Source organism: Trachypithecus francoisi, unplaced genomic scaffold (genome assembly GCF_009764315.1).
Source record: "Trachypithecus francoisi isolate TF-2019V2 unplaced genomic scaffold, Tfra_2.0 Contig01579, whole genome shotgun sequence".
NCBI classification, from domain to species: Eukaryota; Metazoa; Chordata; class Mammalia; order Primates; family Cercopithecidae; genus Trachypithecus; species Trachypithecus francoisi.
Window position 1 is genome coordinate 16,819,185 of NW_022681442.1, and position 26,905 is coordinate 16,846,089.

Here is a 26,905-nt window from a genome sequence, read left to right on the forward strand (position 1 = left end):
ATCTGGCTAGTTTTTGTATTTTTAGAAGAGATGGGGTTTCACTGTGTTGGCCAGGCTGGTCTCAAACTCCTGACCTCAAGTGACCCACCCGCCTCGACCTCCCAAAGTGCTGGGATTACAGGTCTGCACCACCACGCCGAGCCTTGCAAACCACACTCTTATCAGCCTAGTGTGAATGAAACCTTCGTTGCCTTCAGAGAGCTTACAACCTAGTTGTGGACTTGAAGCCATTACAATAGAAGGGATAAACCAATCCCAAACGGCTTGTACTTCTTAAAATACTGTGTGTGAGACATGTATGGCTATCTTTTTATTGTGTTGACCTGGGAAATGTTTAAATAAATGAATAGACACTTCCTATGCATCTATTCCATGTCAAGCTGTCTGCTAAACACCAGAAATGCACACAACAACACAATCCAAATGGAGGGAGGAGGCAGGATGGTTGGAAACAGATCATGCTGTACCTTGAAATGCAGCCAGAGCCTTTGAACTCCATTTAGAAAGAAATAGGTAGCTTAGATTTGAGACTTTAATCACAACATTTCTAAGGTCCATTCTTTAGAGTGGCATGGAGGGCCCTCTGTCACCTGTCACCCAGCCTCATCTTGATCCTCTCCCTTCTCCCCACCAATAGTGAGCTACTGGATGCCTTCTTGCCCTATTACTTCCACTTGGAATGACTTTCCCTCCTTCTGCACTTGACCAGTCATTACCTACCTCCTTACTCTTCCTGGAAGCCCCTCCTGACTCCAGGTTGAACTCAGCACTGCCCTGCACCCTGTGCCTACTCCTGTCTTAATACCTTCCTCATTTCATTGAGAATATTTGTGTGCGTGCATCTTCTCCGCTAGATGGTGAGCACCTCCAGGGCAGTGGTTTCTCTATTCTTGCTTTTGTACTCCCAGCCCAGTACCTGGCACACAGCAGGTGTCCCATAAATCTCTGAAATGAGATTGCTTGATGCCAACACTAAGTAGAAAGCAAATAGAAACTCATTCTCCAGGTTTCTTTTTTTTTTTTTTTTTTTTTTTTTTTTTTTTTTTTTTTTTTTTGAGACGGAGTCTCGCTCTCGCCCGGGCTGGAGTGCAGTGGCCGGATCTCAGCTCACTGCAAGCTCCGCCTCCCGGGTTTTACACCATTCTCCTGCCTCAGCCTCCGGAGTAGCTGGGACTACAGGCGCCCGCCACCGCGCCCGCCACCTCGCCCGGCTAGTTTTTTTTTTTTTTTTTTTTTGAGACGGAGTCTCACTCTGTCGCCGGGGCTGGAGTGCAGTGGCCGGATCTCAGTTCACTGCAAGCTCCGCCTCCCGGGTTTAAGCCATTCTCCTGCCTCAGCCTCCCGAGTAGCTGGGACTACAGGCGCCCGCCACCTCGCCCAGCTAGTTTTTTGTATTTTTTAGTAGAGACAGGGTTTCACAGTGTTAGCCAGGATGGTCTCGATCTCCTGACCTCATGATCCGCCTGTCTCGGCCTCCCAAAGTGCTGGGATTACAGGCTTGAGCCACCGCGCCCGGCTTTTTTTTTTGTATTTTTTAGTAGAGACGGGGGGTTTCACCGTGTTAGCCAGGATGGTCTCGATCTCCTGACCTCGTGATCCGCCCGTCTCGGCCTCCCAAAGTGCTGGGATTACAGGCTTGAGCCACCGCGCCCGGCCTCCAGGTTTCTTTCAGCTGAATTCTGCTAGAAAGGATTTTGAGCATGCTTTTTGCTAAAGGATCGGGGGGGCCAGGTGCCGTGGCTCACACCTGTAATCCCAGCACTTTGAGAGGCCAAGGCAGGCGGATCACTTGAGGTCAGGAGTTCGAAATCAGCCTGGCCAACATGGTGAACCCCTGTCTCTACTAAAAATACAAAAATTAGCCAGGTGTGGTGGTGCACCTGTAATTCGAGCTACTCGGGAGGCTGAGGCAGGAGAATCACTTGAAACTCGGGAGGTGGAGGTTGCAGTGAGCTGAGATTGTGCCACTGCACTCCAGCCTGGGTGACAGAGTGAGACTCCATCTCAAAACAACAACAACAAAAATGAGTCCTGTGGTGTTGGGGGGTAACACCTGGATACCTGGTGTTCCAGCCCCATGGAGGGATCCTGAAATTCCTGCACTACAGATGCACATACAGTAGGTGACCCGTGGCTCTGCAGAGGAGAATAAGCAATGAGAAAGTGGACTCTGCCAGGTTGCTGGTTTCTAGTTGTAACATTTCCCTCCTAATTGGCATCACTATTGAAATGATGTGTGCTTGAATTTTTGCCAAGAGGGGCTGTTTGCTAACAAGCTTTTCTCTCCGACAAAATGGGTTCTGTCCTTTGGTCCCTTGTGGACAACCCTTGCTTTATGTTGTGAGTGAATGAGAAGGAGGCAATGGGTCAGTTTGATGGGGCAAAAAACAATAAAACCGTGGGTTGGTGTCCGTATTATGAAGACGTATCTGAGTGGAATGAGATCAAGATAAGTTCTTTGGAAATAATCTCAAGATGTAAGAATAAAAAGTTCTTTCTTATGAACTATATATTTCATTTTTATTCTTGATTTACTTTGCTACACTCCTTGCAGCTTTAGCTGTAAAGCAGAAAATGTCTATGCTTTGCTTCTGTTCTTAAAGCTCTTTAGCAATTCTGCCCTGAGGCAAGGAGGCAAAAACAATTTGGTTTTACTCTCCCACATTCCACAAATAACTTTAGTAATACACTCTTTGGTTATCTTAAAAGTGCAGAGTGGATACTTTTATCCCAAAGTAGCAGTGTCTGATTGGCGGGGGAACTTTTGCCATATGACTATTACTTAGCAACTAAATGCTGGTGACTCATTCACTTTGACTGTGGTACAGGAAAATTCTTTCCATGGAAAACACAGGCAGGGGGAAAATCTCTCTGAACCACTATGTAGTATTTTCCTTTAGAAAAGGCTTCTCTGAAAATGAATAGGCACCAGCTGTTACTCTGCTAGCTCAGTCTCCAAAGCTGCCAGAGAGCCTTTCCAAACTGTTTCTGTGCGATTTATCCACGAGTGTATACAGGTAGGTTAAGAACTGTAATAAGAGACCAATTTGGTTAGTAAACTTAAATCTCAGAGTTTTAAACTGACATCCCAAATAAAAGAAAAATGGAGCTAATGGCATTTACAATATCTGGAACACTTACATATGATTGGGTTTGCTCCAGAAACCAATGGTGTTTTACTGTCACATTATAGTAGCGAGGGAGGGGTGAGGAGGAGTAGGGGCTGGTGGAAGGAAAGAGAAAGAAAGCTACTTCTTTGCTTTGGGCTGAATAACATGAGCGCTTTGGAGAGAAGTGCTTAAGTGAGATGCTGATGTAGTTAAACAGCAGAAATATGATAAAATAGATTCACCTGCTAGGCTCACAAAACAGCCTAATTCCAGCTCTCTGCAGTCAATTTTGTTTGTCAGCATCTCCTTAAAGGCTCTGAGGGTGATTAGGAGTGGGAAAGTAGACTAGTGCAGTTTTAGCCTTGAAAACTGGGGAACATGAAGGGCTTGTTTCCTGGATGCTCTTGAACTCTGCCATCCCTCTGGACTGGAGGTCTAGTCGCTCTCATGCTTGGCTCATATTTATGAATGGAGGTTAGAGAAGCCGCTTAAACGCTCTTCAGTGCTTACACTCCAGCTGGCTGCTGACTTAGGGAAAACATGACCTTATGGGGCTGCCATGGGTGCGGGGAGTGGTGTGGGCGAAGTATGTCGTCATAGAAAAGACAATCCAGGGGCTGGAGGGGACTTAGCTCTTCCTTACAGCCTGAGACACCTAAGCTATTAATAGTAAAGCCCTGAGTCACAGATGTAGGAATGTCGCAGCTGCCTGAGATGTGCTACTGTTACACATCAGAAAACCAGCAGTGAAGACCTACCCGAGATGAATGTGAAGAAATGAGCATTTTCCCCCTTCTCCCCAGACCCACCAAATGTAGTTCATTTCAGCCATACACACCCTCTGAGTCAAAGAGGAGGCAGGTTGACTGACTTCATTCCTTTCGGTTCCCCTGGCTCTCTTAGACTCAACATGTTACAATATTTGCAGTAAATACCATCTAATACTGGCTGTGCATTCTGGTTCTGAAAGATGTGTTGGCCATCTGCTGCTCTCCCTGCCGTGTGATGTCTGGCTTTTTGTCTCTTGCTCATCCCATTTCTCCCACATGGTGGATGGCGTGCGGTCGGGACCCCATGAGCTGGATTTGGGAGACAGGGGCTGGAGTCGCGTGGGCACTGGCTTTGTGAGCCAGAAGTCCTCAGCTGACAGGACAGCAGGACAGGTCACAGGACCGCCCGTGACCCTGCGGGTCAGAAATCAAAAGCCTCCTCTGATCTGCTGCTGTGGGGTCAGGTTTAGGCTGATCCGGGTGGTGGACCATACTAGATGAGGCTATTTGTCCCTTAATCGTGACTAGAGTTCCTCCCTGGCATATGCACATCCAAGGGGCTTGTCTTAAAAACTCCGATGAAACAGAGGGAGAAGGGGAAGTCAAAATCCCCCCTCAATAGATAGATCAGATTTTAACTTTGATCCTGAATTGGATCCTGGATAAGGAATAGAATCCTGAAAGATCCTCTTCCCGGGCTGTGTCTCACTGTCTCTACGTTCCCCCAACCCCATTCAGGTAGATTCTAGCGGGGAGCAGCCGTGCAAACCAAATGTCATTATTCATTTTTCATAAGAAGGTGAACTTGAAATTGCCATTATTATCATTATTCTCTTTTTGTTTTACATTAAGGCCAATTTTATTTATCCAGTTTGCCTGAAAGAAGCCGTAGTAAAAATTGAAAGCGACAGTAACAGGGAGCCCATAAGCTAACCATTGACTAGTCGTACTAATTGGAATCGTCTCTAGCTGGTGCTCGGTCCTCCTCCTCCTGGCAATCATTTATCAGACTGTGGGAGGGGGCCGGCGTTCGGGAGTCTTTCATAGCCCGTCCTCGGCGCGAGGAATACAAGGTGGTGTCAGTGACCAGAGATTAGGACAGTGGAATTTTGCATTTGTTAACAGCAGCAGCTGTAGCGAGTGGTTTCAGCCGCAGGGCAGAGTCCCCGAGCAGGGCGCGGCTGCAGCTCGGCGGGCGGGCGGGCGGCGGAGAGCGCGGGGGCGATCGCGGGGCGGGCGTGGGAGCGGGGCCCGCCGAGGCGGGGCGGGACTCGAGACCGCAGCCCCGGACCTCACAAGCTGATGCCGGGGCTTCTCCTGGCCACCCCAGCGCCCGCGGATCTGACTGCCAAGGCGCGCTTCCACTCCCAGAGTTTATTCCTCGTTCCTTCTTCAGTCCTGCTAGTCGGAGGACCCGGTTGCCATGGTGAAGGAGAAAGGTAATTATAAATATCGATCACTGTGCATGGTTGCAGAAGTTGGAATGGCACCGCAGGGCTCGGCCACCTAACGGGGAATGATCAATCGAAAGCCGGGCGGACATGTTCTCGGTGAGAAGCTCTGTATTGTGAAGTCTGGGTTTCCATCGAACCAAGACTTCGTTCAGAATCTTGAATTTCACCACCGCAAAGGAAGCACATCCTATTTCTGGAGCACAGCTGAGCTCTGGGATGCGTGTCTCTTTTGATTGCTATTGCATTTTGAATTTTTTGTTGTGTTTGAGACTTGCCGTCTTGCCCCCCATCCCAACCATCATTCCCTTCCTCTCTTACCACCGCGCTCCACCAATCAATAAGTTAATTAACATATGTCATGAAAAGGCTCTTCCTGCCCGGGCTAGGCTGTGTGGTGCTGGGACATGCCCAGGCCTCGCTAGATCCGGCTGAAAGGAGAAGCTGGTCTCTTTTAAAGGCTTCAGGTGCTCTACGTGTATAACCTGTCATTTCAGTATTATCCCTAATCACTCCTCCAAACACCTTCTTAAAGGATGCTGCATATGGCAAAGGAAACCACATCACATCACAAGGAGAGTGTTAAAAAGGAGAGGACAGGTGTGGCCTGAACAGGTGTACATTATTTATGCACTAGGCGTGGTCCTGAAATGGAAGGTACATCTTTCAGAATTGAATGATAGTTGAAATGATTTGTATCTCCGGGAAATGTGAAAGAACACCGCAATGCTTGTTTTGAGTGATTCAAGTAATATATAAATACACCTTGTCTTAAGAAAGTAAAATGTTGCAGGAGAATAGGGAGGGACAGTGAAAGCCCCTCACTTCTGCCTTGTCAGCTTCAATTCCCCTCTCCTCCCTAGAGATAAAATTGTTAACAGTTACGGTGTATCTTGCTAGACCTTTCTAGACCGGAATTAGAGAGAGACAGACACATTTGAATATAAAAATTGAATCGTTCTATGATCGTTTTTCTGTAACTTATTTTTTTCTCTTTTATTATGTCTTAGGGACCTTCACCAAATGATTTTATAATGTAAATAACCACTCTTTAATTTTGCAGTTTAGTACTCTTAGATTTATTGTCACATTTTCTTACCGTGGGGACATTCTTTCCTCCCTAAACACAGACAGCTACTCTTTCAGGGCCGTCTTGAACCATTTCAATGACTTATCTGTGTTTCCTTTATCTTAAAGCTCCTACAGGGAATCGATTTAAGATGAAAATGCTGAACTCAAGTTGATCCTTGTTGCTTGAAACTCAGTTTGCTTCTATTATACTAGTGGATGGATTGACATACAGGATCCTCAGAGCTTAACAGTGTAAAGGCTGCACCTCAGGACAAAAGAGAAACGTGATTGTGCTCTATTCACTCTGCTCCTGTAGATTTTTAGTAATCACATGCCGTAGCTGGTCTTTCAGTGGGTATTTGGTAATTGAGTGAAATGATTCGGTGTGAATAAAGGTGCTTCTGATAATATTTCCACTCTTTTGGGAGTGCTTGCAGGAACCCTCAGTACCAAAACAGATGTTGACATTTACTGCAGGTCAGATCTCTTCATTTGTGGCTCCCACCCGGCTATGACATGGCCCTCATCTCTGTGGCTAATGGATTTGAGTTTGTTTCCCTGATATGAGTAATTTATGAGTGATGGGAAAGGGAATTACAAAGCCATTTCTTCATTCTATTCCTGTGGGACTCTTGGAAGACCTAAGCTTGCTATATATGGTATATATTATAAATCAGTAGTCCTCAAATAGCAGCTCTTTTTCTAAGTCATTGTAGATTTTCCAAAGCTTAGATTGCCTGGGTTCAGATTGCTCTACAAGTCAGTGGCCACCTTCTAACTGGAACACTTTGGACGGGCCACCGAGAGGTCACATACTAATATTATCTTAACCCTTAGCCACTGATTAAAGGCTGTTCCGTTTTTATTTTGAGGTCTGTGTCAGTCCACACCACTGCTTTCTGATTGCACTGACTTCAGCCATCAACAGAGAAAGGCAGGTTTGTTTCGTTTTGTTTCATTTTTTGTTTGTTTGTTTGCTTTTGGTAGTTACACAAGGGCTTCCATAGAAAAAAGGGAGCTTCATCATAGCCCTTAAAGTGAGAAAGGCACTGGGTATCATTTAGTCCATGCATTCATCCTGGAGATGAGAAAACTGGGGATCAGAAAGGGTAAGTAAGTTGCTCAAGGTCACACAGCAGATCGTAGACAAAGTGCTCATTCTCTGTGTCTTATCACCCAGTGGAGGAGAGACCACAGTTGCCAGTGTGTTGACAGCTGCTGTCTCTGTCACAAGATGGTGAGCCTTTCAGAAGTGGCACTGTGTCTCCATCTTTAACTTTCCAGTGCATAACTTAGTGTCTGCCGCACCATAGATCAGCAAACAACTAAAACAGGTTGGCCCGTTGTCAGAGCTGGAGCAGGAAACTGTGTCTTCTTGATTCGGAAACTTCTCCAATCCTCTCCATTACTTCTTGTTCCCAGAAAAGCCTAGCTCCTTCCTTCCTTGTGGAGCTGTCAGGAATCAACTTGAGGAGGCTCAGGTCCTGGCAGTGTCCATCCCGAGGAACATGGCTGGCCTGAGGGGGAGTGGCATACACTCTGTTGTGCTTGCCACTTAGAGCTCATACTGGCTTGCCTTATAGTTTTCTCTCTAGGATAAAATACCTGGTTTGGGGCTGACATGGGCTGGAGAGAAAGCACACTGGCTGATTGCCTCCACTAGTGTGGAGTGGCATTTGCTGACATCCTTTGACCTCATTATCTTTTGTTCTCCTGACCAGGTACCCATTCACTTCCAGCTGCAGACACTTACTGATTCCGGAATCTTGATGAAATGGTTATTTCTCTTCTGTCTTCAAGGGTACCTTACCCTTGCTGTATCCTGTAACAGAGAAGCACAGGAGATTTCTGTGGGTTTATCTGTCAATAATTGCCTTCCTAAATAGATGCTCGTCAATCTGTACTCCTGAGGCTCACTATACTCATTTAAAAAGCTGTAATTGTCTAGCTAATGTGTGTTCCAGTGTAAGTTTTAAGAATACAAAAGGGATTTATTATTTATCTTTGTTACAGAAAATAAAAATAAGCAACTGTTAGAGATTAAGCTCTATAAACACTTAGTTTAAATAATAAAGAATGCTTATGGTTTGGAAACCATGTGAAAAGACTAAGAATTTAGCCACAAGACAAACTTCAAGGTAAATAGAATTTTGCATTTAGGCACATCATTTTTTGTTTGTTTTGTTTTGTTTCGTGGAAGTTTTCTGACATTGTTGGATGGCCCAACTCACTTTTGGGATAGAGCAGGACCCAGTGAAACTCATTCCAGTGTCTCAGTGGAAGGATGTTCACCTTCCACCCGACATTCATGTGTGTAGGGACACCCACATACACATACCCACAAGGCAAGTACTTTCTCTAGAGCAAGATTTTTCAACCTCAGCCTCACTGATATTTTGAGAGATAATTCTTTGTGATTCTGTCTTGTGCATTGTATGATGTTTAGCAGCAATCCTGACCTCTACATACCAGCAGCACTGACTTCCTACTCATGACAATCAAATATGTCTCCAGACATTAGCAAATGCCCTTTGGGCAAGAGAATTGCTCCAGTTTGAGAACTACAGCTGTAGAGAGCAGTGGGGTGCTAAGACACCTTGGTCACCGTTCTCTTTAAGGTTTAGTTTAATGGATTCCCTTGAGCACAGAGGGTGACAGATGTGAACAATTTGTCCTTTTTTTTTTGAAACAGAGTTTCACTCTTGTTGCCCAGGCTGGAGTGCAATGGCCCTATCTCAGCTTACTGCAACCTCTGCCTCCCAGGTTCAAGTGATTCTCCTGCTTCAGCCTACTGAGTAGCTGGGATTACAGGCGTGCACCACCACGCCTGGTTGATTTTGTACTTTTAGTAGAGATGGGGTTTCACCATGTTGGCCAGGCTGGTCTCGAACTGCTGACCTCAGGTGATCCACCCGTCTCGGCCTCACCAAAGTGCTGGGATTACAGGCATGAGCCACCGTGCCCGGACTAAGATGTGAGCAATTTGTATGGGAAGTCAATCAGACCACCACAACTCCTCCTTGATGCCATTTAGCTTTTGGCAGAAACAGATGCTTCAAATAATAAAGCTGCAGAAGGACTAATAAAGGCCTTCCTCCTTCTTTATGGGCCTAATTTCCCAGCTCATTTCAGTTGCTGAAAATGGAATAATCCTCTTCATCAAAGTAGATATGTCTACAGAGATGTTCTAGCTTAGTTCTTTCTTTTCCTTTAGGATTCTGTAAGCCCCATTCTGGTCAGGAAACTTCCCTATTCTGTTATCATCTCCTGCTTGCCCTTTCTGTGTTAGGCAAAGTGCTGGGTACTCAGGAAGCTCTCAAGGGTTCTGAAGATACAACAGCTGCGCTCTGCTTCTTTACCACCTATTGAGGAAGTAAATAAGCTCACGAATAACTCCTATTACATAGATGTTTAAAGAGGCATTGGTCCACTGCTCTGGCAGGTCAAAGGTGGGAGATTTAGCTTCCAAGTATGCTGATCAGGAGAGCTCCCTGAAGCAGGCAGCTCTTAAACTGAGGATTTAAAGGTTGGGGATATGTGGACATATAATAAACACTGAAATGAAAAGAGAATGGTAGATTCGAGAGAAGCCTCCACATTAGAATTGATGGGGCCTGACAGCAGGTTGGGTGGATGTAATGAGAAGAATTCAGAACAAATGATCTTAAAGTTTTGAGTCCAAGTAGCTCAGGTATCAGTTTGCTAGTGGCACTGTAACAAAGTACCACAGACTGAGCGGCTTAAACCACAGAAATGTATCGTCTCATAGTTCTGGAAGCTACAAGCCTGAGGTCAAGGTGTTGGCTGAGTTGGTTCCTTCTGAGGGCTGTCAGGAGAATCTGTCCTATGCTTCTCCCCTGGCTTCTGGACATTTGCTGGTAATCTTTGGTGTTCCTTGGCTTGTAGAAGCAACTGCCTTCCTGTTCACAGGGCATTCTCCCTATGTGCCTATCTGACTCCATGTTTCCCCTTTATAAAAGGACACCAGTCCCAATGGATGAAGGCCCACCCTAATGATCTCATTTTGACTTGATCACCACTGTAAAGACCATGTCTCCAAATAGGACCACATTCTGAGATACTGGGGGTTTGGACTTCAATAGATGAGTTTGGAGGGTGATGCAATCTAACCCATTACACGCAGGCATCAGTGTTAGATATGGCTAGGCTTGGGAAGGAGGACTGAAGAGGAGCAGAGTGGAATCAGATGTGGGGTGGAAGAGAGTTGTTAGTGGTGAAGAGGAAGGGAGGAGGTCGGTGGGAGGAAGGAGGTGAGCTCAGTTTTATAGACCTTAAGCCAGTGATGGGGATAAAGGACTGAGGGGTGATTAGAAGTGAGTAGTCCAGTTCATACCTCTTGGGCAAACTCTGAGATTTCTTGGCCGATTTATACAAGCTTGCTACAATCTATCTTAAGGAAGATAACATTAGAAACAGGCCTTGCTTTCCCTTTGGAATAACAGGAGGCATTCAGATGTTAGGCAACAGGGAAGCCAACACCACACCTTTCTGCCTCAAGCTGCTGGGTCCAGCACCCTTTATGGTTTGGAAGTAGCCCCTTCCTGCCACATCTAAAAGCCACCGCAGCCTTGTTCTTGGCAGCTCCTCAGAACAGTGGTATACTATGTCTCAGATGTGACCTACACCCTGGCACCAAAGTAATCCTTTTAGCACACTGAATCATCATATTTCCCAGCTCAAAAACCCAAACAAATGTCAAGGTAAGATTCAAAGCTTCCTGCTTGTCATGCAGGGTTCTCTTCAAGTCCTTAAAATACCCCCTCCCTGCTTCCATCTAAAAAAATGTTCTTCTAAACCAGTCTTTTTTATTTTCATTTTGATGTTATTATTAAATCTGTCAGTGACTGAACACATATTAAATGGCAGAGCTTCATATACACTGTCTTGAATCTTCGAACCCATGAAGGTAAGTAGTATCGTCCCCTTAATAGGTGAGGGAAGGAGACTCACAGGAGGTCAGAGATCACTTAGTTATGTAGAAAAGCTAAGCTTTCTATCCATTTTTCTGCCTACAGTGCTAATGTCCACCCTTAGTCCTTTTACCTTTGGAATGACCACAGGGGTGGTATTTTCCACTCTAACCTCAGTCATACTGTCTACCCACCTTGTGAGACATACTGGACCCCTTTTTATGTATTTATCGAAGATCTAACTCAAGTTTGGCTTCCTTATAGAACTCCTCGAAGGTCCACCCCTTCTGTGAATTCTTCTAGAATTACTCTGTGCACCTAAGTAAACACCAGATAAACAACAGTCGTCACCTGTGCAACTTAGGACAGTGCTCTTTTTCTCAAGTATTTGACTTCATATACAGTCTTGTAAAACAGCCTTAGGAGCTGTGAAGTGTTGCTGCCTCTAATGCTATCTGCCCTCCCAAAACACACACTCACACAGACACTCAGATGCATGCACGCTGCCTGGTGTAATCAACATCCACTTCTGTTCCATCCTCAGAAAGGCTAAGAACAGTAGGTCTTTCACTGTGGGTAATAATTCCTCATGTGTGTAATGACTGTTGAGTCACTATCCAGACATCCCCTTTCACATATGCTGGCCACTCCTAGCCACAGCTTGAAGTTTAATGCCTCACCCCTACCTGCCCTTGGATTGTCTTAACTTCAAAAGCCCCAGTCTTTTAAAGGAGATAGCACCAACAAGGACATTTCCTAAGTAAGGTCTAAAGGGAAGTGACAGATTAAAGGAGACCTACAAGGCTACAAATTTCAGAATAAATTGTTCTTGATCAGTGACTTATTCACACTACTCAACTGTGAATTTCCTATCTTTGTGGGGAGGGGTGCTTCAGTTTTTGTCATCATATTCCACTTCAGAGAAAGCAATCCAAGAAAGCAATTGTTCGTGCTATTTTATAAATGAAAGTGCTACTCTTACCAGGAAGTGTGGTTCTGCTTAGTTTATCTTCATTCCAGAAGTACTGTCTGAATAATGGGATTTCCAAAGCTAAGGGAAAGGATTTCACATGTTTAAAAAAAAAAAGCATAGCAAACCCCCTGCCCTCTGACACCTACTTATTGATGTCTAAAAAATGTTTATCCAGAGAGAAAAAGACGTCACTTCTACAATATAAATATGAGAGAAGGAACACATTGACTTGAATGCATTCAAAGCTCTTGAGGGCAATTTTTGATGACAGGAATGGAGTCAAGAAGATGTAGACAGTGGGCATCTGAAATGGAAGTTGGGCCTCATCTATTGTTAGCTACTCCCAGACTTTGGAGATGGTGTTGCTTCTTACCTTTCCCATGCCAGGCCAAATGACCAGGAAGGATGAACAACTTGTATTGCATCACAGAGAGTTCCTTTTAAAGAAAGACACATTGACTTTTCCAAATTCCTGCAGAAGATGTACTGCAGGAGACTCACCCCACCAAGAAGCGTATCTTGGCATTTGATTCATTTTGAGGAGGTGGCCCTCTTTGCCATCGTATTCACAGCCCTGGGGGTCAAGAAAGAGGATCCTGGTATTGTTGGCTTCTCCTATGCCAGAGTCAAAGTGCTGAGTATTTTCCTGAGCCAGCATTAAAGAGCCAGAGAACTTTTCAGAAGATTCAGTGATCAGTGAGTGGTGCAGGATTTCTTCCCATTGTGGTTGAGTTTGATCCGGGCACACCACAGTAAAAACCAACCCAGCTTCCTATTTCATTGTGTGTTTGTCTGATGGTGACTCATACTGAGAGGTATGTTTGTCCCAAACTGGCAGGAGCTGTGTATTCAAGGGCAAATTTTGTTAACAGTGGGGAGAGTGAATATTTGTTATGCATGACCTCTTTTCTCTGAAACATTGTATTTGTGCTCAGACTGACATAATTAATGCTCTTATGGTCCAGTGTCCCCTGGGGGTGGACCAGGGGTGAGTTTGTGTGTCCCTGTTGCAATCAAACAGGCTGGCTTGTTTGAATACTTGCATTTAACTATGAAGATCCTGGCTTTTTTAATGCTTCTAAGGAAATTACTGTCTAGGACAGGGCTTCTCAAATTTCAGCTGGGATCAGAATCATCTGGAAGGCTTGTGAAAACACAGATTTCTGGGCCCTGCCATCAGAGTTTCTGATTCAGTGAGTCTGGGAGAAGGCCTGAAATCTGGCATTTCTAACACTTCCCAGATAATGTTGATGTTCTCGATTCAGGGACCACACTTTGACACTGTGCAGGTAATATGTGGTTTCTGTGGGTAAAATGACCAGCCCTACCAGTGAGTAACTCAAAATTTTTATATGAATTTTTATGAAGAAGCTACCTCACTTCTTCATTCCCTTTTGCAAATTTCATCTTGCTCACCGTGCACAGATGGCAAAAAGAAGGTAAAGAACCTCACTGTCACTCTGGCTCTCCTGCAGGATGAAACAAAGCCATGTTTCATAATGAAGCAGACCTATGAGATCCCAGTGGCCAAGAAACTGCTGTCAGCGTATGATACTGGGAGCAAAGGTTGGCAGGAAGTTTAAGGTACTTTTTCATGGCGGGGAGTAGGGGCTCAGCATGACTTGGAGAAGGCAACATTAATTCAGAATGAAGGCACAGGTGTGCATATTCTGCAGGTGTCGTTCCTGTCTCCAAGACTTAGGTGAGCATGTTTACCTGGAATCGTAGAGCTGTTTGGAATTTTTGGGTGAAAGTTCATTGGCAACACAAAAATTAGCCAGGCACGGTGATGCATGCCTGTAGTCTCAGCTATTCAGGAAGCTGAGGTGGGAGGATGGCTTGAGCCCAGGAGGCAGAGGTTGCAGTGAGCTGAACTCACCATGCACTCCAGCCTGAGCAGTAGAGCCAGACCTTGTCTCAGAAAACAAACAAAAAAAAGTAAAAGAGTTCATCAGCTATCTTGGCTCACAAAGGCTACCACGCCCTCTTTAACCTTTGAGGAATTAAAATATGTTATTTAGGCTCGGAGTGTTTCATTTACTACCGCTGTACAATATTTACTGTTCATTCGGTGGAAGTAGATCATCATAAAGTCCTTTATCCTCCTTGTCTTTATGCTGAGCAGGCGAGGAGAAGGAAGAAGAGGAGGGTTTGGTCCTGCTGTCTCAGGGGTGGCAGAGGTAGAAGAAAATCTGTGTGCAAGGGGATCTGTGCAGTTCAAACCCATGTTGTTCAAGAGTCAACTGCATTCTATGTTCTAGTAGTCTTTATTTTTTCTTCTGTTTATTTCTGTTGTTCTCTATTTAAAACATGAAAAGGGAAAAGTTTAAGAAGAATTAAGAAAAGTGGGTCAGATACAGTGGCTTATACCTATAATCCCAGCACTTTGGGAGGCTGAAGCAGGCAGATCGCTTGAGCCTAGGAGTATGAGACTCTGTCTCTACAAAAAAAAAAAAAAAAAACCCGCCAAAAAATTAGCCAGGCATGGTGGTGTGTGCCTGTATTCCCAGCTAAAGAGGCTGCAGTGGTGGGAGGATCATCTGAGCCTGGACGTTGAGGCTGCGATGAGCCAAGGGCATACCATTGCACTCCAGCCCGGGCAATAGAGTGAGACCCTGTCTCAAAAAAAAAAGAAAAGTGGATCGTAGGAAAAGGTGGCAAGGTTATTCCTCACTGGAGTGTCTGATGGGGAATGGGAGAGAAGGCTGAGTACTCCCTTAATGGAAAAATGAGAGGGGCTATGGGTGCCCGGGTCCATGGAGGGTCTTGTAGTGACACATGAGCTAGGTGGGTGTCCACCGGACTGCTGCCATGTGCCACTTGAGGGACCCCTTCTGAGTGGCCATCAAGGAGCAGTTTTAGGAGTGATGGTGACTGGAGTCTGCAGGACGAGAGCCCAGTTATGCTGAGCACTAAAGAAGGAGTGGATGCCCCTCTGTCTCTGCTTACCTGGAAAATGCTACCACTTCTGACATATATAGAGGTCCTATCCTAAAACTCAGAAATAGCAATGAGCTGTGGCAAAGGGCTTCTAGTAGTGGCCTGATCACATTACAATTTTCTTGAGGTCTGTTATCTGTGAGGCACTTCGAGAATAACCTGACACACTGAAAAGATCCTACCATTAGTGAATGAACGGGTTAGCAGGTGTAGAGAGGGATGCTGATGGAGAATGCAAAATGGAGGGGACACCAGGCGATAGAAGGGGGATGAACAATCTTCTATGGAGGTTCTAAGGAAGGAAGGGCTACGGTCCCAAGGGAATCAGCAAAGGCTTTATGGAAAGGGGGCATTTAAGATTGGTATTTGAGGAGTTCTGTAGGTTTCTTAATGTTGGGGATGGTGTTTGATTCAACTTGTATTCATTACACAGCGTCTGCTCCATAGTAAGCACTCACTGAATGTTGAATGAACTAATAAGTGAATGAATGAGGTGTATGGGTTGGGGAGATGGTTATTCTTATTTGGGAAATGTTTTTTTAGAATCTAATATGAGATAAGCCATCTAGATATAGCAACAAATGCAGTTCTTGACCGGAAAGCACTCACTTTCTAGCAAGAAACAGACACACATAGATAAGTCATTATGATACAATGTGAAATGTACCCAAAGGGGAACTATGAAAGTTATATGGGACTGCAGGACAGAAAGTGATTGATGCTGTTGGGTGGTCACGGAAGACTGGGCTTTCAAGGATGAACGGGAATAGTAGATAAAAAGAGGATTGAGAGAAAGAGACTCAAGTGGGTAAAACAGAAGCAATAAAGTGTGGCTCCTGTCTGAGGAGATGCAAGCAGCTCAGTTTAGCCTTTTGGCCACGTGATACAGCAATGGACATAAGGAGAGGTAAGTGGGGAACTTTGTGGGTCACGTGGCGCTAAGGATGATTAGAACTGGGGTCAGACATATGGATGCCCCGAAAATCAGACAGGTGACCTGAGTGGAGCCTGGGGCAAACTAGAGAGCATGGCCCTCCCTAAAGGGAAGAGTTACTTTGTCCTTCATCCTAGGTCCCACAGAGGGATGCAGGTCAAGTTTCCAGGCCTTCCAGTTTTCAAGAGCAGCTGGAAATAGGGATTTTAATGTAAAATCTCCAGATGTTTAAATGTTGACAAACGATTTCACTTTCTCTTTTAAAAATATTGTGTGTGGCCAGGAGCAGTGGGTCATGCGTGTAATTCCAACACTTTGGGAGGCTGAGGTGGGCGGATCACTTGAGGTCAGGAGTTCAAGACTAACCTGGGCAACATGGTGAAACCCCGTCTCTACTAAAACTACCAAAAAATTAGCCGGGCCTGGTGGTGCGTAACTGTAATTCCAGCTACTCGGGAGGCTGAGGCAGAAGAATCGCTTGAACCCAGGAGGTGGAGGTTGCAGTGATCCGAGATCATGCCACTGCACTCCAGCCTGGGTGATAGAGTGAGACTCCTTCTGAAGAAAAAAATATTTGTGCGGGCCAAACAAAACATGTCTGTGGGTAGGACTCAGTCAAAGGGCCTCTCAATTACGGTTTGGAGTTTAATGACATGTCCACCATGCCTACCCCAGGAAGAAACACACTTTTATACAGCAAGACCCAGGATTCATACACACATGCATATAAATGGCTGAAATACAACTCACATGAAGCAATACTTACCTTTACTCTCTGCTATTTTCTTTTCTACTTTTTAAGTATGCTGGTGATGATCCATTAAACTTATTTTATGTTCCAGTGGTTCAAGACCCAAAGTCTGAAAAGCACTGGCTTAGACCCTCTACACTAACTACTTAAACTTTTATTGATGAAACAGAATAAGGTACTTCTGTGGGCAACCATGTTTCCATTCTGAGAACTCCTGTTATTGTGCTACTAGGTATGTTTGGGTTACGTTGGGTTTCTTCACTTGCAACTGGACAGGTTTTGACAAAAGAATGTCTGAATCTTTCATTTGCCACTCTGTCCTTAACAGAAGTTGGCAGGAATTTGGTGTCATCTGTCTTGGGTGCTTGATACCATTAAGAACTAACCCAACTTCGAAATTCAGAGTAAAATACTGTTTGAATTCCAGCCGGAAGTCCAAAGAAAACCCTCGTAGAGCCCATGTCAGGTTTCAAGCCTGGTATTCCTGGAATTGCTTTTTCAGTTGGGATTACTTTTCCCTACAAGTCTGCCTCTCCTCTTTGTGTTCACCATGCTCACCTTGTTTCCTTGCTTTTGCCTTGCAGCCAGGGAGGGAGGAGCAAGATCAGGGCTGGGACTGTCTGTCACATGTCATACCATCTCTCAGTGACCAGCTCTTCATCTACATTGTTGAGCATTACTTGCTGGATAGCATTCATTTTTGAAGTATAAGAGCTTTTCTAGAAAAAATATCCTTTCAGCCAGGCACAGTGGCTCATGCCTGTAATCCTAGCACTTTGGGAGGCCAAGGCGGGTGGATTGCTTGAGGTCAGGAGTTTGAGACCAGCCTGGGCAACATGGTGAAACCCCATCTCTACTAAAAATTAAAAAATTCGTCAGGCATGGTGATGCATGCCTGTAATCCCAGCTAGTTGGAAGGCTGAGGCAGGAGAATTGCTTGAACCCAGGAGGTGGAGGTTGCAGTGAGCTGAGACCGTGCTAGGCTGGATTCCAGCCTAATGACAGAGCAAAACACTGTCTAAAAAAAAAAAATATATATATATATATATATACACACACACAAAATTTAAAGGGCTTAGGAGAGAGTTCACTCCTCCCTCAGGAATGTCCAAAAGGTGAGTTGTCAGCAGGCCTTCCATGCAGCAGGGAAGGTTTAACCATTGCTTGGGTGCAGGGCATGTCTGTCATCACCCCTATCTTGATTTGGAAGCACCCTTGCAATATACAACAGGATTTAAAAAGCACTTGGACTTTTGCAACAAGAGCCCAGGAGTGGCTTCTTGCCATTGGAGAGAGCTGATATGATGGAGACACCCCCAGGGAAAGGCCATGCCTGCCATGAAAACCACACGACCACAGTGAGACAACACTAATATGGTAGTTTTGCATAATAAGTAGACAAAGAAGCCAACTACTGAACATGAATCAGGCAAGCAAGGCCAGCGAGAGAGTTGGCAGTCAGCATAGTACTTCCCGGTTGGGGGCCAGTGTGGTGCAAGATGACCAGGAGCAGCATTGGAGACGAGATTGGAAGGCACCTTGTTCACAGGGCCTCTGCCTTGCCTCTCCAGGGCACTGTTCTCATCTGAGTTGGGGGCAGCACCCTCTGAAGTTGTGCAGCCACAGCCTGCACCTCTTCACCCAGGGGTAGTGTGCTTCCAGGGAGCTGGTGCTGCAGTTGGTAGCAGGCAAATCACATCTCTACTACTTCCTGTAGGACATAGAGCCAAGCTCCTAACCTGTCTGAGAGTCAGGGTTTTTTTCAGTTAAAACAATACTGAGAACCTCCAATTTTCTCTTCACTTCGGGAGGTTTGATAAGTTATCTGGTGAGTTTGAGCATTGGAAAGAATTATTAGTAGATCACAACAAAAATAGGTAGAAAACATGATGGATTATTCATCAGGAGCTAGGCAAGTGGGAGAAAGGGAAACGATTAAATCTAAGAGAACAAAAACCATTGTACAAGAAAGGAAATATAGGCCAGGCGCGGTGGCTCAAGCCTGTAATCCCAGCACTTTGGGAGGCCGAGGCGGCCGGATCACGAGGTCAGGAGATCGAGACCATCCTGGCTAACACGGTGAAATCCCGTCTCTACTAAAAAAATACAAAAAACTAGCCGGGCGAGGTGGCGGGCGCCTGTAGTCCCAGCTACTCCGGAGGCTGAGGCAGGAGAATGGCGTAAACCCGGGAGGCGGAGCTTGCAGTGAGCTGAGATCTGGCCACTGCAGTCCAGCCTGGGCAGCAGAGCCAGACTCCGTCTCAAAAAAAAAAAAAAAAAAAGAAAGAAAGGGAATATATTCATAGGAAGCACTACAGAATCTAGTAGAACAATAATTACATTCTCAAAGTGTAAACACTGAACATGGGTTTAACCAAAATTTGTCGTATGGGCATATCGGTAAGAGCCGAATCCTCATCTGCAGAAACAGGATGTAAGTAGCTAATGGCTGAGTTGATATAAGCATAGTGTTAAGAAAAAACACAGCCGGGCGCGGTGGCTCAAGCTTGTAATCCTAGCACTTTGGGAGGCCGAGACGGGTGGATCCCGAGGTCAGGAGATCGAGACCATCCTGGCTAACACGGTGAAACCCCGTCTCTACTAAAAACTACAAAAAACTAGCCGGGCGAGGTGGCGGTGCCTGTAGTCCCAGCTACCTGGGAGGCTGAGGCAGGAGAATGGCGTGAACCCGGGAGGCGGAGCTTGCAGTGAGCTGAGATAGGGCCACTGCACTCCAGCCTGGGTGACAGAGCCAGGCTCCGTCTCAAAAAAAAAAAAAAAAGAAAAGAAAAAACACCAAAAGTTGAGCACATTTGCCTATAGGGGTTGGGAGGAGTGGGGCAGGCAATTGCCATCATGCATTATAAGCATATTTGTTTTTTTGGGTTTTTTAGACTTTTTTTTTCTTATCTAGAGAGGGTCTTGCTACGTCGCCCAAGCTGGTCTCAAACTCCTGAGCTCAAGCGATCCTACGGCCTTGTACTCCCAAAATGTTGGGATTACACTTGTGAGCCACTGCCCACACTTAGCCTAAACTTTGATAAAAAATAAATAAATATGGCGTAAAAAACCCATACTTCCCTCTCCATATCTTTATTGTTAGGGTTAATTTAAATGAAGTAGTGTGCGAAAACTTCAAATGTGGCCTGTGCCATGTGCTCAATAAATGTTAATGAAGGTCAGTTGGTCTGTGGAGTTTATTTAAACATCAGGGTAGGAGTACAGCCCAGATCCAAAGGAATGGCCCGAGGTCCCTTGCAGATAAAACAGGACTAAGAAGTAGGTGGTGAGAGGCTGGGCACAGTCACTCACGCCTGTAATCCCGGCACTTTGGGAGGTCGAGGCGAGTGGATCACCTGAGGTCAAGAGTTCGAGACCAGCCTGGCCAATGTAGCGAAACCCTGTCTCTACTAAAAATACAAAAAAAAAAAAAAAAAAAAAAAAATTAGCCAGACGTGTTGGCATGCACCTGTAATCCCAGCTACTCGGGAGCCTGAGACAGGAGAATGGCTTGAACACGGGAGGTAGAGGTTGCAGTGAGCCAAGATTGCGCCATTGCACTCCAGCCTGGGCAACAAGAGTGAAACGCCATCTCAAAAAAAAAAAAGGAGGTAGTGAGAATTAAATTTGTAACCAGAAGGAGAGACAGTGTTCAACTGCCTTCCGCTAGGATTTTCAGAGGCTGAACGTCCTTTCCTATAGTATATATCCTTCACTTTCTCACTTGCCCCTTGTGGTGCAGTTATCCTTCAGTTGCCTTGGTGGCTTTGTAAAATTATTCCTTAAAGCTTCAGGATTTTATAGGTTTGCCTAAAAAGTAAGTCATGTTTATAAATGGGAGCTTTGCAACCAGTCTTCATGGGTTCAAATCCAGCTTGCCTGTTTACTAATTGTGAATGGGAGCTTGGCAACCAGTCTTCATGGGTTCGAATGCGGCTCGCCTCTTTACTAATTGTGAATGGGAGCTTGGCAACCAGTCTTCATGGGTTCGAATCCGGCTCGCCTCTTTGCTAATTATGAATGGGAGCCTGGCAACCAGTCTTCATGGGTTCGAATCCAGATCGCCTGTTTAACTAATTGTGAATGGGAGCTTGGCAACTAGTCTTCATGGGTTTGAATCCAGCTCACCTGTTTACTAATTATGCCACCTTGGGCAAGTCACTTAACCTCCTGTTGCCTGAGTTTCCTCATCAGAAAATAAGGACAATAATAGTACCAATTAATAGGGTTACCTTGAAAATTGAATCAATTAATCCACATAAAGCATTTAAAACAATGCCAAGTCACCCATCGCTCCCGGCACACAGCTCAGTAGTTGCTATTCCTTCTGTTACTACTATCATTCCTTTTGACTGAGTAAAATCAGGGCAATGTGTCCAATGAGCTGGAGTTTAGTAACAGATTAGTTTGGGGACCCCAGAAAGTAAGTAGAACTGAGATAGATGAGTAGAGGAACCCAGGAGGGTCCACCTCTTTCCACTGGACAATGTCTTCCAGTTTGCCTCAAGTAGAGCAACACTTTGTCACCTTTGTCATGCCACAAGTACTCCAGGACCACATCAGTGGCTTCCTGCGACCAGTAAGCTCTACTGTGCAGTGACAGAAATTCACCAAGGAACTTGACCTGTTGGGTTTTCGGTGCCCAGATCCCTTGGGCACGTAAGCTAATGACACTGGTCTTTTTGTTGTGGAATGAAATGAGGTGGCTAATGATGCTTTGATGCAGGAATGTGTTGGCATCATGTGAACAGTTGCAAAGGGTTTGAGGCTGGAAGCCATGTGTGCTGAGGAAGCCCACTGGAGGCAGCTGCCCACCTGCTCTGCAGCAGTCCCTGCTGGCTGTTCTACTCATCATGTCCTGTTCTGGGGACATGCCACTTAGCTTTTCCAAGGCTCTGGGGCCACCCAAACTCCTCCCTGCAGGTCAGGTCAGCTGGAAATTGTGCTTTGTTGTGTGGCTCTCATTCAGAGAACTTAGCCAGGGTTGGTTTGAGACTGGTCCATCAGCTCCTTCCTTCAGCTGTTTTTTTTTTCTTCCTGAGTCAGAGACTTAAATGAGTCTTTTATCTTTTGGCATCGGTTGAGTGGTATTGACATCATTCAAATTACCTAACTGATAGTAGATACTGTTGGTGAACCCAAGGTATTTTTCCGACTTTCAGTTTCACACAAAGACTGTTGCTCTGGAAAAGAGACAGAAAGCCAGGCTGGTATTCAAAACATGAACATATTGAACATGCATTTATAGAGTGCTGACTTTGTGCCCACAACTGTGCCAGACCCTGGGAATACAATGGCAGTTACCTTGTAATGGAGAAGACGGAAAAGAAAAAAGAAATAGAATGTTTAGACTATGGTAAATATAAAGAGAGGAAACCGAGGTGGGGGTCGCAGGTAGACTGGCTTTAATGAGATAGTTCAGGGAGAAGTCTCAGAAGAGGTGACCTAGAAGCTTGAGGTGCGACCAGAAGGAGGAGAGGGAGCTGGGCTCGCAAACAGCTGGGGAAGAGACTTCTGGGCAGGGAAAAGTATGCCTGGAGATCTTGAAGCAGCAAGAGCCAGAACTTGGGAGGATGTGGAGAGAGTGTGAGAAGAGGCTGGAAGAGGTGGTGGGGCCAGAGGGCATTTTCCACAGGGGAGTGAGAGAAGGATTAGTGGAGTGATCTGTTTATATTGTGCACTTAAAAGATCATTCTAGTTGTTGCACGGCAAAGGGATTGAACAAATGAGTTGACAGTCCACACTATTTCGTGTTTTTCTTTCTTTCTTCTTTCTTTTTTTGAGATGGAGTTTCACTCTTGTTGCCCAGACTAGAGTGCAATGGCACGATCTCAGCTCGCTGAAATCTGTGCCTTCTGGGTTCAAGCAATTCTCCTGCCTCAGCCTCCCAAGTAGCTGGGATTACAAGCGAACGCCACCATGCCCGGCTAATTTTGTATTTTTAGTAGAGATGGGGTTTGTCCATGTTGGTCAGGCTAGTCTCGAACTCCTGACCTCAGGTGATCCATCCACCTCGGCCTCCCAAAGTGCTGGGATTACAGACATGAGCCACCATGCTTGGCCCACACTTGTGTTTTTCATAGCTGTGCCCTGAACCCTTCCTAGTGCCTTATTTTAGTGAGGGATCAATTACTTATAGGCATATCCTAATGTTTCTAATTTTCCGGCAAATCTCTGGTGCTGACACTGGTGTTGACATTCCTCTAGGCAAGTTGTGTTTGTGAAAACTCCCATGGGAGTGGGGCACTGGTCTGATGGCATCTCATTCAGATTTTTTATATGTCTTCTTATAGGTTCTTTCCTAAAAAGGTAGCAGAGATGAAATGATATTGAGGACATTTGTTGGAGTGGGGACGTGTTGGTGAAAAACATGTCTAATACTTTAGTGGGGAGAATTGCATTCATTAATAAGGTGTGAGTGGTGCAGTCTCGGCTCACTGCAACCTCCGCCTCCCGGGTTCAAGTGATTCTCCTGTCTCATCCTCCCCAGTAGCTGGGATTACTGGTGTGTGCCACCATACCCGGCTAATTTTTGTATTTTTAGTAGAGACTGGGTTTTGCCATGTTGGCCAGACTGGCCTGGAACTGCTGACCTCAGGTGATCCACCTGCTTTGGCCTCCCAAAGTGCTGGGAGTACAGGCATGAGCCACCACGTCCGGCCTATTTTCCAAGGGTTGGAAGGTTACATTTAGGAGTTCCATGGAGGGATTTAAAAATTTTTTCTTCCTTTCCCTTCTCCTCCCAGTCCCATGTTGGACTTTAACATATTTTTTCTTTTCAAACAATAGTCTCCACAAAGTGCTTTGTTAAACTTTGGTAGATGATCTTTTATTCTCCACTCAAGCAGAGGCCATTCTGAAGGTAAATAAGAGAATGATCAACCACCAGGGTTATGCTCCCTGTCACCTGGATGAATAGAAGAATACCTAGCAAGGTGACAGGTGTAGATTATATGTGTTTGCATTTTCTTGCAGAGGTTACACCCAGCCAAAGTAGGTCATACAGAGAGCTTGAACGAGCCTGAAGTTCAGGTCTGGGAGGAGTCAGGAACCTAGGTGTCTAGAGAGTAATTCTAGAATGTGTAGTATCATGTCTGACATTGCACGTTGCATGCTGTGAACACAGGTCTCATGCTTTCATCTCCCAGTGGGTGTGCAGACACTGGAGAGACCCAGGTGAGGGCGGGTTTGTGTCTTTATTCACAATGCAAGAACAAGAGCACCTTTTCAGAAAGGGTTCACATTCTTGTTTCTGAAATTTATAAGCACTTGAATGAAAAGCTTCACTCTGCAATTTGGAAGCAGTATAACCTTGGGCACAATGATGTGCAGGTAAATGTTTAACAACCAGCTCTCCAGAGGGCAGGGAGAGGAAAGCCCTGATTTATAAAGTTTGCCAATTTCCATGGTGTAAATGCTTCCACTGCAGCCAATTTCAAGCTGCCAAGGTGAAGTCAACTATACAGTTGGGAAGGGCTGGGCATAGTCTCCACTGCAAGGGTGAATCCTTTAAATTTTATTTTCTTCTCCCCAGAAACCCCCTGAAGATTTTCGAAGTCCAATTTCTATATCTGTAGAATCAGTGTAATTGGGGTTGATGGGATCACAGGAGTTATTATCTTTGAATACCTTTTATAAATTGTGAAGTGCCACACATATATTAGCTTTTTTCGTTAGTTTGTTTGAAATGCTGTTTTTAACTACTTAATGACTCTGAGTATGTCCTGCAAGTAGAAGCAGCCAGAAAGAAAAGGGAAGGACAGCTGGGAGACTTCCTGTGCTGGAGACAAACGGATTTGTGCCGCAGAGACACCTCAATCAATATCTTAGTTCTTTGGTTTTTGGTTTTTGTTTTTCAAATTCCTCGGAGGTGTCTGGATTTGGAATTAGAGGGTAGAAGGTAATGGTGGTACCATGCTTAAACTAAACCCTGTCTCAAGACCCTAGGCCACATGCTAATAGACTCTGACCCTCTCTCTTGTATTTCTGTAAATGGCTCGGGTGGGACCACAATCCCTCCCACTCTCAGAATCAGGATGGATGTGGCTCTCTCGTGGTCCATAAAGATGTGATGTTCTGCTGGCGGAGTTCAGACTGAAGCCAATGCCCGTTTGTTAGGCTGGATTCATTTCTAAGTAGAATTGCTGGTGCAGGGATAATTTGAGATCCCTGGATGACCTTAAAAGGTTCAATCAAATTTCCGAAGGGATTTTTGTAATGCTTCAGAAATTCCTGCTCATACAGGTTAGTGGCAGTCTTTCCTGACATTCAGCTGACATGGGCATCTGTGTGCCAGGCTGAGGCTGTGGGGCTCTGCCTTAGTCCATATTGTGTTGCTAGAACAGAATATCACAGATTGGGTAATTTATAAAGAAACAATTTATTTCTTATGGTTCCTGAGGCTGGGAAGTCCAAGGTCAAGACATTTGTATCTGGCAAGGGCTTTCTTGTTGCATTATCCCATGATGGAGGCAGAAGGGCAAACTAGGGTGTGAGAGCCAGGATAGGGACTGAACTTTATCCTTTTATCAGCAACCTGCTCCTGTGATAACTCCCTCACTCCTGCTGTGACGGCACTAATCCATTCATGAGGGGAGAGCCTTTGTGACTGAATCACCTCTTGAAGGTTCCCCTCTTAATGTTTACAATGGCAAGGAAATTTCAACAAGATTTTGGAGGGGACATTGAAACCATAGCAGGATCCTAGGAGGATATGGCCTCACACTGTCTCTGCTACCACACTGGAAGGTCGGGCATGTATTCTTGGCCCCTTTTACAGTCTCAGGGAAGTTGAGGCATGTGTCAGGAAAGGCAGGACTGGGAATCCAGTCCCCTACTCCGAGGTCCCTTCTAATTGCAATTAGAGAGAAGAGGTGGGAGCTGTAGACAAATGGTTGAACATGGTCAGAGAAAGGCTAGGAGAGGTCAAAGAAGGGTGTCATTTCAGTGAGTCATCTCAATCAAAAGGTGTGTCAAAGGAGTCATGCTTTTAGGAGGAGGAGGAAAAGGCACCAAGCCAATTTTAAAATCCCTTTCTGAGGTTAATCGTCACATGGAGAAGGCAGGTGTAGCACATCAGGGCAAGTGCGCCAAGTGATTTATAAGGAGGAAATTTCCTGGCTGAATTACGATAATCCTAGTACCTCTTTGCCTTGGGGGAATCAGATTAACTGGATTTGAGCAGAGGCTGTTTCTATAATCAAGAGTCCAGCTGACGGTTGCTGACAGCATCTTTTATGTTTGGAGGAATAGCAAGGACCTATCACGTAGCCACGGAAAAGGCAAATCAAGTATCAGAAGTATCAGATTTTTTTTTTTTCTAGGCAGAGTATCGCTCTGTTGCCCAGGCTGGTGTGCAGTGATGTGATCTCAGCTCACTGCAACCTCTGCCTCCTGGGTTCAAGCAATTCTCCTGCTTCAGTCTCTCTAGTAGCTGGGATTACAGGTGCCCGCCATCACGCCTGGCTAATTATTGTGTTTCTAGTAGAGATGGGGTTTCACCATGTTGGCCAGGCTCTTCTTGAGCTCCCAACCTCAGGTGATCCACCTGCTTTGGCCTCCCAAAGTGTTGGGATTACAGGCATGAGCCACCACGCCCAGCCAGTATCAGGGTAAAATGGTGAAAGCCACAAGTGGCAGGGCAAGCCCACCACCATACTGCCCATCCCCCGGGACTGTTTATGTCAACTAATAATTCTGTTTACCAAACTCACATGGTATAAGAAAATGAGGTCGTGGAAGCCAATTTAAGAGAAGGATCATTTTGGACAACTAATGACAGGGTAACTGTGTGTGTAGCTTCAAGTAACTACCACTTGCCACAGCAGGAAATGGGCCTTTAGGTAAACTGCAAATTAAGCACTCTATGCATTTATTTAAACTATTGAGTTTCTTGTTTTCTGGGCTCAATACTAGTGCTGGTCTAGCACAAAGAAAGGGAGTAGGAGGTGGGAGAGCGCACATCTCTGTGATAT

The 26,905-nt window shown here is 45.4% G+C and overlaps 1 protein-coding gene across 25 annotated transcripts in view; it reads left to right on the plus strand.

The window, feature by feature from the left end:
• The window catches only part of ABLIM1 (actin binding LIM protein 1), a 353,609-nt gene that overhangs the window by 139,965 nt on the left and 186,739 nt on the right, over positions 1-26,905 (plus strand). For 2 of the 25 annotated variants that reach the window (XM_033181931.1, XM_033181943.1), the window contains exon 1: positions 4,819-5,319. The exons of 22 other annotated variants lie outside the window; for them this stretch is intronic. In XM_033181931.1, coding sequence (XP_033037822.1) covers positions 5,304-5,319 — 16 coding nt within the window. In that variant the 5' untranslated portion in view covers positions 4,819-5,303. Of the gene's footprint in view, positions 1-4,818; positions 5,320-26,905 lie in introns of those variants that run through there. One more of the 25 variants, XM_033181810.1, reaches the window with a different exon arrangement.